This window comes from Musa acuminata, chromosome BXJ3-5 (genome assembly GCF_036884655.1).
Source record: "Musa acuminata AAA Group cultivar baxijiao chromosome BXJ3-5, Cavendish_Baxijiao_AAA, whole genome shotgun sequence".
Classification (NCBI taxonomy): Eukaryota; Viridiplantae; Streptophyta; class Magnoliopsida; order Zingiberales; family Musaceae; genus Musa; species Musa acuminata.
Window position 1 is genome coordinate 2,993,878 of NC_088353.1, and position 11,364 is coordinate 3,005,241.

The 11,364-nt window shown below is 33.6% G+C and overlaps 1 protein-coding gene across 1 annotated transcript; it reads left to right on the plus strand.

The window, feature by feature from the left end:
- Positions 1-4,624: 4,624 nt before the first annotated feature.
- Positions 4,625-11,023, plus strand: LOC103984335 (exopolygalacturonase-like). Its single transcript, XM_065152919.1, has 7 exons — positions 4,625-4,813; positions 5,037-5,432; positions 5,531-5,759; positions 9,411-9,481; positions 9,675-9,980; positions 10,082-10,600; positions 10,699-11,023. The coding sequence occupies exons 1-7, from the start codon at positions 4,625-4,627 to the stop codon at positions 10,933-10,935; spliced, it is 1,947 nt and encodes a 648-aa protein (XP_065008991.1). The 3' UTR covers positions 10,936-11,023.
- Positions 11,024-11,364: the final 341 nt, after the last annotated feature.

The window sequence follows — 11,364 nt, forward strand, 5'->3', positions numbered from 1 at the left end:
CAATTTAGAGTTATTTTGTCTTTTTTATAATTTTCAACTTGACCTTCTCTACTACAGTGAGAGAATGTTCTTCATTTCTAGGTTCTCAAAAACCTTTATCAACAATATTCTATACATCTTGAAATTTAAATATACATTCATATAAATACTCCAACGATCATATTTTTTTGTCAAAAATGCATAAGATTGAAATATATCGAAAGAAGTCATGGCAATCATGTCGACGATATTGAGATGCTCATTGTTAATTGTCCATGGGCAGCATCTCACAATCTCCAATAATTTCCTTCACTTGTTGATCATACAAATGTATGACCTATCAATAGAGACATTAACATACTCTTGCTAATGTGACCTTGACAATACTAACCTTAAACTAGTGTTTTTAAAAGTGCTAGGCATCAAGATTCCAAAATGCCTAAGGTACTAGGTGCTCACCTAGGCACCCGCTCGAGCGAAACGAGACGCTTTAGAATATTAAAATTAAAAATATATATTACGATTGATAAATATGATCATAAAAAAAAAAAATTCACATCAAATTGAAATCATATAAAGTATCAATATGATCATAAAAATAAAAATGCCACATCAAATTGAATTCATATAAAGTACGAGTGCCAAACAGGTTCTACTTATAGAGACCTATGCTAAACAAGTTTCTAACCAGTGTCAAACAATTCTAAAGAGTGGATCAATATGGTGCTAAACAGTTCTAACCAGTGCTAAATAGTCTTAAAGAGTGGATCAATATAGTGTTAAATAGTTCTAACCAATGAAAAATAGTTCTAAAGAGGGAATAAAGAAGAGAAGTAACCAACGGCTATTAAGGAAGGTGGGGGAAGGAGAGGGCGACGGACAAAGCTACGGAAAAAAGCGATGATGGCAAACAAAGCTAAGGACGAAGGCAGCGACAGATGGAGCTGCGAACGAAGTTGGCGACTATGGACGTAGGGTTTCATTTCAATGACAAATTGGTTCGAGAACTAACTTGCTCATTTAATCGAACCAGGCACGAACCTAGACCCATCTCCACTTGGGCGCTTTCCCAAGGTGCCCGACACCTGGGCTCAAGTGAGCACCCGACCGACACTTCATCAAAACGCCTCGCCCGGAGGTTTTGCGAGGTGCTTGGGCCTCACCTTGCCTCGCCCATTCACCTTTTGAAAACATTGCTTTTAGCTTTTCTTATTGTTTTCATTACCAAATCTTATTGTCAACTAAGTTAACTTACTCCTTCACCAACTTGATTAAGTAGGTTTCAAACAAAATTTAAATTAAGGGAGGATGTCAGAGCATTTAATTTAATTTTTGTTTCAATTTGACTTAATCAAGTTGGTGAAGAAGTCGATTAACTTATCTATCAACGAGAGTGGATACTCTCAAAACAAAAAAGAAATATTTAAAGTCAAATTTATTAAATTTATAATGATAAGAATCAATTAATGTCTCTATATATAGGCTCTATGTCTGTATTGTTACAAGTAAAAAAGGATTTCATATAATTGAGAAAAATTAACACATCAAAATTTTTTGTACATATACTCTATCCAAATGTATTCTTCATTTATCAAGCCACAACAGCCATAAATAATGGGAGGCTAAATATGATTATATTTCAACTTAATTTTATTCGGAAGACAACTAAATACACTCAATACAATTAAAGTTTGTTTTCTATTTCTCTTATACCTCTTTATCCTTGTGAAATGCTTGGTCTGAACTTTGCTTATTGGTTAACACCAATGCACATATGAGATGCCTAAGATATGTGCAAAGAAGGCCATAAGTACAAACATAGCCACAAGAAGCAGAGAAATGTTCATAGAAGCTGATTTAGAAACATGTAAAAAGCACCACATGTCAGTAGGATTATCCGAGGACGTAGAAACATACGAAATCAAACAGAAGACAAGTTCATAGCTAAGACCGAAAATGCTACGACTCACCTTAAAGGCGTTATCACTTGTTTTTCTTAAGTTAAATATGCAATTTTATGTGATTCAAAAATAATTTCACAAAGTTCTTAGCAACTAACAACTAAAAACTAAAATAATGTGAGAAAGCAAACAAAAAAGGTTCCATTTTCATCAAGAGGAAGCCGACAACAAAATAGAGTTAACCTGTACTGCAGGCAACCGAAGGGTCGCTCTCCAAGTCCTTCAACTCCTTTTGGATCCTCTTGGTAGCCATCAGTGACCAATCCAATTTCTCAACTGAGATCGATCATAAACATAGGAATGCACGATCAGACTACCGAAACGATCAAGCAAAAGGCAAAGTATTACACACGGATAAACAAACTTTCTGGGACGAAATCCCAAGAACGAAGAAAAGAGATGGCTAAACGCAAAACAACCGACACCCGTTATCTAGATAGATCATCAAAACCCTAACAATCCAGGAACGGAAGGCTACTGGCCGGCTTCAAAATGCATTGCAAGCGGAAGCCGATCGATCGAGTCCGTGGTCACCTCGGAAGCAACGAAGAGGGCGACTCCCACGCGCACGCGCGCTAGGGTTTGGTGGTTGCCACCTGTGAAGCGAACCTTCTCTCTTCGATCGCGCGAGCTCTCCGTATTCCGGGGAAGTGGAGATCGCTCCGTCGCTATTCACGCGCGATGTAGCACACGATGATCTCATCATTGCCGTCCATTATGGTACGTGATTCCCGATTAAAACATATCGGGAGAATTCCTTTTTATTAAGTTTTTTTTCAGAAAACATTTCTATTTCCAAAATTTTCAAATAATTCATAATATTGCTGGAAACTCTATAACATAATGTAAAAATATTATAAACATAAGATTTTTTATAAAATTATAGAAAATATATATTACGTTAGGATATTTTTTGGTATTTCTAAAAATACTGTAACATAATATAAAAATATTATAATTGAAAATTACTGAAAATACTGCAGTACTACGGATCGAACCATAGGAAAAAGGAAGAAAAAGGGTATTCTAGGTATTATCATAATATACTGTAACGCAAAACAAAAATATTATGATATAATATATTTTTTTTAGTAATACTAAAAAATAATATAATATAGTATAAAAAGATTGTACCATAGTGTAAAAACATTATAACATAGTCTAAAAACTTTATAACTAGACAGCACTATGCCACAATATTTTCCTAATATTATTGAAAGCACTATAATATAATCTAAAAATATCGTAACCATATGGAGTGGCCTATAGAAAAAAAAAAACGAGGACAAATTTAATTGTTTATCAGTAATCAATAATAAATTATGATTCATATTTAACAAATGGAATTGTTCTGTGTTTATATTAGTATTTATTTTAACATTATATTCGTTCAAATTTGTTAAAATATCTATATATTTAATTTTAATAGTTATATGATTTCATTAGACTTAAGATGATAATAACCAATTGTTCCAACCTTTTATTCTTTAGAATTTGAACTTGGAAGATGATATATGAAACTTGTTAAATTGGACATCAGTCCAATCTACCATTCTCTTTGTCCCTAAAGGTTTAAATTTTAAACTCGTAGGACTTTTTATCCATGTGTACCTATTGCCACTATTCATCTTAATTCAATCATAACCATAACCTTATTAGGTCAATCTTCCATTTTTCTTTTGTCCGAAGTGTTTTTAGATTAAATTTTATCGTCCGATATCTAAATATATATCATACCAAAATTTGAAACACAAAACAAAAGACTTAATTATTTGATTATGGTGCTATTCTATTAGTTCATCTCATTTCATCTCACATATATAACTATTTCCGACACAATGGCATCATGTATGGTTCATTTTCACTTTATATGTGACAAAAAAGTTAAAGACTTTAATTATACGAGACACCAACAAAGCTTACAAAGTTCATAAATTATCGAGGCAACACTTTACGAAGGTAGAGGTTGTTTACATATTCAACATAGGCCAAGAATAGGATAGTGCAATGGCAAACCAAAACTTGTTTGTATCCTTCTCAACCGCAAGCATATATAAATAGCAAGTTGTTATTAATTAGTGGTCAAAAATTGCCTAATAAATCTGGACATGTTGACTTCTTGGGAAGAAATCTCTTGCATGCTCTGACTATAAATGGTTGCTTAATTCAGAATATTGACAAGCACACACAAGCACCGATTCAAATAATACATCGATCGAGGAGAGGACTCTTGATAATGGGTTTAGAATTAAGTATTATTGGGATTAGCTTGTTGTTCTTCGTCTTAAGTGGTGCGGGTGCAGACACAATTGTCGGTGTTTACAATGTGAAGGATTACGCAGCCGTAGGAGATGGCCAAACCGACAACACAAAGGTAACTTTTCATGTTTAGTATAGGTTATTACTACTACAAATAGTTTTTGTCTTTGATCCTATGAATTTAAACATCTTCATGAACTTGAATCGTAAAAAGTTTGAGTGGAACATAGGACGAACATAAGAAACGTTTTGTATTTGTTATCACAAGAACTCCATACTTACGGTTGTAACAATTATGGATACGATAGGCTTTTGAATCGACATGGAGTGCGGCATGTGCAGTGGAAGGGACAGCAACAATAGTGATCCCAGAGGGAGAATACTTGCTTGGTCCAATAATCTTTAAAGGGCCTTGCAAAGGCAAAATGGTGATGCAAGTGAAAGGGCAGCTATTGGCATCCACCCATCTCGAAGCTTACACACAAAACTGGCTCGATTTTCAGTACATTAATGGATTGGTAATCTCAGGTGGTGGAATATTTCATGGACAAGGAGCTTCTGCATGGCCTTACAACCAATGCCCCAAGACACGCAAATGCAAACTCCTACCCGCGGTATTCTAGCCCTGTCTTCCTTGCTCTAACCAAGCAAAATTTATCACTAATTCATTCTCACTTTGACTTGCACTAACAATCCCTGCAATGTTACTCTATAGAACTTGGTGTTCAGTTTCGTGACGAATGCAACCATCAGTAGCATTTCTTCTATCGACAGCAAGTTATTCCACATGCAAATCTTTGAATCAAGAGACATCACCCTTGATTCCATCAAAATCAGTGCTCTGGAGACAGCCCTAACACTGATGGCATCCACATAGCCGACTCGACCAATATCCAGGTTGCCAACTCGGTCATCGGCACCGGTGATGACTGCATCTCCATCGGCCCAGGTTGCACCAATTTGACCATCTTTAATGTGTTATGCGGTCCCGGCCACGGCATCAGCGTCGGTAGTCTCGGCAAAAATGCCAATGAGAAAGATGTCAGTGGGTTGACGGTGAGGCAATGCACTTTTACCGATACAAGTAATGGATTGAGGATCAAGACATGGCCATCTTCTCCATCCAGTTTGAAGGCCACCGGTTTTGTCTTCGAAGACATCATCATGAATAATGTCTACAATCCCATCATCATAGATCAGAACTATTGCCCCTATGCTAATTGTCCCGAAACGGTATACCTCCTTACTACTACTACTACTAAATATATCATCAGAGTTCTCAATTGGACTCAAAGTCTTCAAATTTGTGCATCCTCCCTCTCTTCATTTAGGATCCTTCTCTGGTTAAGATCAAGGACATCAAATTCAGAAACATCACGGGGACCACTGCCTCGCCAGAAGCTATAAAACTAGTCTGTAGCAAGGCTGTTCCATGTGAGGGCGTGGAGCTCAACGACATCAGCTTGAAGTGCAATGGCGACGACGAGCAAGCCAAAAATATGACGTCTACTTGTGTTCATGTCTATGGTAGCTCCAATGGCAATGTGAAACCAGACTCCTGTATCTAGTTTCTCATTGTTGGATTGTGAGGCAAAAGTGATGAACTATTCCACACGAGAGTTCCTCTCCCTTTTTTCTTTCTTCAACCTCCTTGTATCAGGGAAAAAAAATGTACTGCATGCAAATTGGCATCCAATGCATGGAAAATGGATATCTCAATTTTGTTTCATATTTTTTTGAAAAATATACGTTAAATTTTAGTGGCATCATAACTACAACAAATAGTTATCAATATAACCGAGAAGTGATTCAACTAAGCCCTCGGAGATAGGTTGCATCAACAAGTCAGACTACATGTTTAATTATGAAAATACCTTAGAACATATAAATAATTCAAAATTTTATATAGCAAAAATCTAAAATATCATAATTAATAAAAATTAAAAAATATTAAACAAATAAAAATAAAACATCAATCACATAAAATATGATAAAACTAATCTCATCAACTTATATTGTAAACATAAACCTTCACGCACATTAAATAACACAAGATAATATATAAAATATTACAAGATAAATATTAAATTCAGTTGCTTAAGCACGAATGTCGACATAGATATAACTTACATAAATGATGATAGAATAATATTTACTTTAATAACTAAGGTACAATAATAATAAGAGTTGATAATGAGAAAATGATCTTAGAAGAGACAACGATCGATGGCAAAGGGGCAGACAATCCATTACCAATGGAAGAGAAACGAAAAAAATATAGAAAAATAATAAAAAGAAGAGGTGGTTGGTAGGAGAGGAGATGAAGAGAATATATGAGAGAGGAGAGGTGGAAAGAGAGTAATGGTGGAGGAAGATGATCATGTGAAGCGCAAAGATGGCGAGAAGAAGAGAGGGCGATGAAATGAGAGTGATTCATTGATAAATATTATGTTATTTCTCATTATAATATTATTTAAAATTAACATAAATACCCTCTAAAACAAACAACAAGAAAGATCCAGAGTTAAGAGTATTTAAATAATATTAGTTATTATATAAAGGTCAACTAGTTTATTTTGGTTTTTAATATAACCCATTGAATGCACGACTAATTGGTCATTCTAGGTTTTTCTAGTTCAACCATTTATTTCTCTTATTTTGACAATTGCCATAAGCAGATAATTAATGAGAAATAATAATACTTTTTTTTTTTGAATTGTTCAAATCTTACCATATCATTATCATTGGTGGAATTTATTTATAATAGTAAGTATTAAGAAGCATTAAAATAATCCAATAAATTTTTATACGATAGAAATTATATTTCATCATTATATTGAGATGATTTTAGTGAAAGAAAAATTTGGACCTAATATAATTAAAAAAATAATTCAAAACATTTGGTTGATTAAAAAATCATTATTATCGATTATGCAAAAAAAATTGATACGTTGATCGGAAAAAATATGGCATAGTATTCCTAGTTGAAAATTAAATTTTCTTAAAAATTTCTTTACTCAAAGTATCAAGTGATTTAAAATATATAACAAATCGATATTTTGATTTATTAAATCTATCAATATTTTCAAAAAGGATTGGAGATGTAACTTATACATCTGTACTTTGATTTGAGTCATGATATATTTCATATTTTCATCTTAAAAAATTCAAAAATTATTTTATAATTAAATTTATACCATTATTAATTGGAAAGTGATATGTCATACAAGGATTAAAACATTATAGTATTGATTAATCATTTCGTATGTTGAAGCACAATACATAAGTCAAGTTTAGAAGGAAAGGACCGAATATCCAAGTTTTATTTAATAATCTAAGAGTATAATATAAATCAATATAAGGTCTACAATATATAAATATAAACAACACACTCTTACAATGTGAGCCAGAAGAGAAAGTGAGGGATAGGAGAAGAAAAAGAAAAGTATTGAAGATATATTTTATTACAGATTTATTTTTATTAAAATAATAAAATCATATCAAGAAAACACTTGATTCATTATATTTTTAAAATTTTGAGTCCTTTTATTAATAATAATATTGTATGGTACTAGAGATTAATTAATTTTGATATTTAGTCACATTGATAAAGTTATATAATAGTTAAATTCATTATTAAATGTAAAGAAAACATTTGGAAAAAAAGAAAAAAAAATGCTCTCGTGATAAAGAGAATGAAGGGATTAAAGAAAAACAAAAGTAAACATGAATTATATGAAAATGGAGTTTGCATAGAGCATTTAAGGACCATTGGTTAACTAATTTTGACTTTCCCTATTTAATATGATCTTATATGATATTAGATAATAAATTTAATTCTAGATTAAAGAAATATAGTCTTAAATTGATGGTGATGGAGGAAAAGTAAAAAATAAAAAAGAGAGAAAATATAGAATATTTTAATTATATTTGGTTATGTATTGAATTACCAATAGAATTTTAAAATTTTCATGTTGATTTGTGCTATCCGAATGATCAAGTAAACGGAGGTATGAGAATTATATGTTTTTATCTAATATATATAATAAAAAGTATATGATGATTTCAGCAGGTCTATTCATAAAAGTAACAATATATGTTTTCAATCAATGTATATGTGTGCAATTTGTAGACGTGCGTCGGATACACAATTATTTGTTAGTTTATAATTTATTTTATTGGTAAAAAAATGATAAAATACTATGTTTATCAGTAATCAATAATAAATTATGATTCATATTTAACAAATGGAATTGTTCTGTGTTTATATTAGTATTTATTTTAGCATTATATTCGTTCAAATTTGTTAAAATATCTATATATTTAATTTTAATAGTTATATGATTTCATTAGACTTAAGATGATAATAACCAATTGTTCCAACCTTTTATTCTTTAGAATTTGAACTTGGAAGATGATATATGAAACTTGTTAAATTGGACATCAGTCCAATCCACCATTCCCTTTGTCCCTAAAGGTTTAAATTTTAAACTCATAGGACTTTTTATCCATGTGTACCTATTGCCACTATTCATCTTAATTCAATCATAACCATAACCTTATTAGGTCAATCTTCCATTTTTCTTTTGTCCGAAGTGTTTTTAGATTAAATTTTATCGTCCGATATCTAAATATATATCATACCAAAATTTGAAACACAAAACAAAAGACTTAATTATTTGATTATGGTGCTATTCTATTAGTTCATCTCATTTCATCTCACATATATAACTATTTCCGACACAATGGCATCATGTATGGTTCATTTTCACTTTATATGTGACAAAAAAAGTTAAAGACTTTAATTATACGAGACACCAACAAAGCTCACAAAGTTCATAAATTATCGAGGCAACACTTTAGGAAGGTAGAGGTTGTTTACATATTCAACATAGGCCAAGAATAGGATAGTGCAATGGCAAACCAAAACTTGTTTGTATCCTTCTCAACCGCAAGCATATATAAATAGCAAGTTGTTATTAATTTGTGGTCAAAAATTGCCTAATAAATCTGGACATGTTGACTTCTTGGGAAGAAATCTCTTGCATGCTCTGACTATAAATGGTTGCTTAATTCAGAATATTGACAGGCACACAAAAGCACCGATTCAAATAATACATCGATCGAGGAGAGGACTCTTGATAATGGGTTTAGAATTAAGTATTATTGGGATTAGCTTGTTGTTCTTCGTCTTAAGTGGTGCGGGTGCAGACACAATTGTCGGTGTTTACAATGTGAAGGATTACGCAGCCGTAGGAGATGGCCAAACCGACAACACAAAGGTAACTTTTCATGTTTAGTATAGGTTATTACTACTACAAATAGTTTTTGTCTTTGATCCTATGAATTTAAACATCTTCATGAACTTGAATCGTAAAAAGTTTGAGTGGAACATAGGACGAACATAAGAAACGTTTTGCATTTGTTATCACAAGAACTCCATACTTACGGTTGTAACAATTATGGATACGGTAGGCTTTTGAATCGACATGGAGTGCGGCATGTGCAGTGGAAGGGACAGCAACAATAGTGATCCCAGAGGGAGAATACTTGCTTGGTCCAATAATCTTTAAAGGGCCTTGCAAAGGCAAAATGGTGATGCAAGTGAAAGGGCAGCTATTGGCATCCACCCATCTCGAAGCTTACACACAAAACTGGCTCGATTTTCAGTACATTAATGGATTGGTAATCTCAGGTGGTGGAATATTTCATGGACAAGGAGCTTCTGCATGGCCTTACAACCAATGCCCCAAGACACGCAAATGCAAACTCCTACCCGCGGTATTCTAGCCCTGTCTTCCTTGCTCTAACCAAGCAAAATTTATCACTAATTCATTCTCACTTTGACTTGCACTAACAATCCCTGCAATGCTACTCTATAGAACTTGGTGTTCAGTTTCGTGACGAATGCAACCATCAGTAGCATTTCTTCTATCGACAGCAAGTTATTCCACATGCAAATCTTTGAATCAAGAGACATCACCCTTGATTCCATCAAAATCAGTGCTCCTGGAGACAGCCCTAACACTGATGGCATCCACATAGCCGACTCGACCAATATCCAGGTTGCCAACTCGGTCATCGGCACCGGTGATGACTGCATCTCCATCGGCCCAGGTTGCACCAATTTGACCATCTTTAATGTGTTATGCGGTCCCGGCCACGGCATCAGCGTCGGTAGTCTCGGCAAAAATGCCAATGAGAAAGATGTCAGTGGGTTGACGGTGAGGCAATGCACTTTTACCGGTACAAGTAATGGATTGAGGATCAAGACATGGCCATCTTCTCCATCCAGTTTGAAGGCCACCGGTTTTGTCTTCGAAGACATCATCATGAATAATGTCTACAATCCCATCATCATAGATCAGAACTATTGCCCCTATGCTAATTGTCCCGAAACGGTATACCTCCTTACTACTACTACTACTAAATATATCATCAGAGTTCTCAATTGGACTCAAAGTCTTCAAATTTGTGCATCCTCCCTCTCTTCATTTAGGATCCTTCTCTGGTTAAGATCAAGGACATCAAATTCAGAAACATCACGGGGACCACTGCCTCGCCAGAAGCTATAAAACTAGTCTGTAGCAAGGCTGTTCCATGTGAGGGCGTGGAGCTCAACGACATCAGCTTGAAGTGCAATGGCGACGACGAGCAAGCCAAAAATATGACGTCTACTTGTGTTCATGTCTATGGTAGCTCCAATGGCAATGTGAAACCAGACTCCTGTATCTAGTTTCTCATTGTTGGATTGTGAGGCAAAAGTGATGAACTATTCCACACGAGAGTTCCTCTCCCTTTTTTCTTTCTTCAACCTCCTTGTATCAGGGAAAAAAAATGTACTGCATGCAAATTGGCATCCAATGCATGGAAAATGGATATCTCAATTTTGTTTCATATTTTTTTGAAAAATATACGTTAAATTTTAGTGGCATCATAACTACAACAAATAGTTATCAATATAACCGAGAAGTGATTCAACTAAGCCCTCGGAGATAGGTTGCATCAACAAGTCAGACTACATGTTTAATTATGAAAATACCTTAGAACATATAAATAATTCAAAATTTTATATAGCAAAAATCTAAAATATCATAATTAATAAAAATTAAAAAATATTAAACAAATAAAAATAAAACATCAATCACATAAAATATGATAAAAC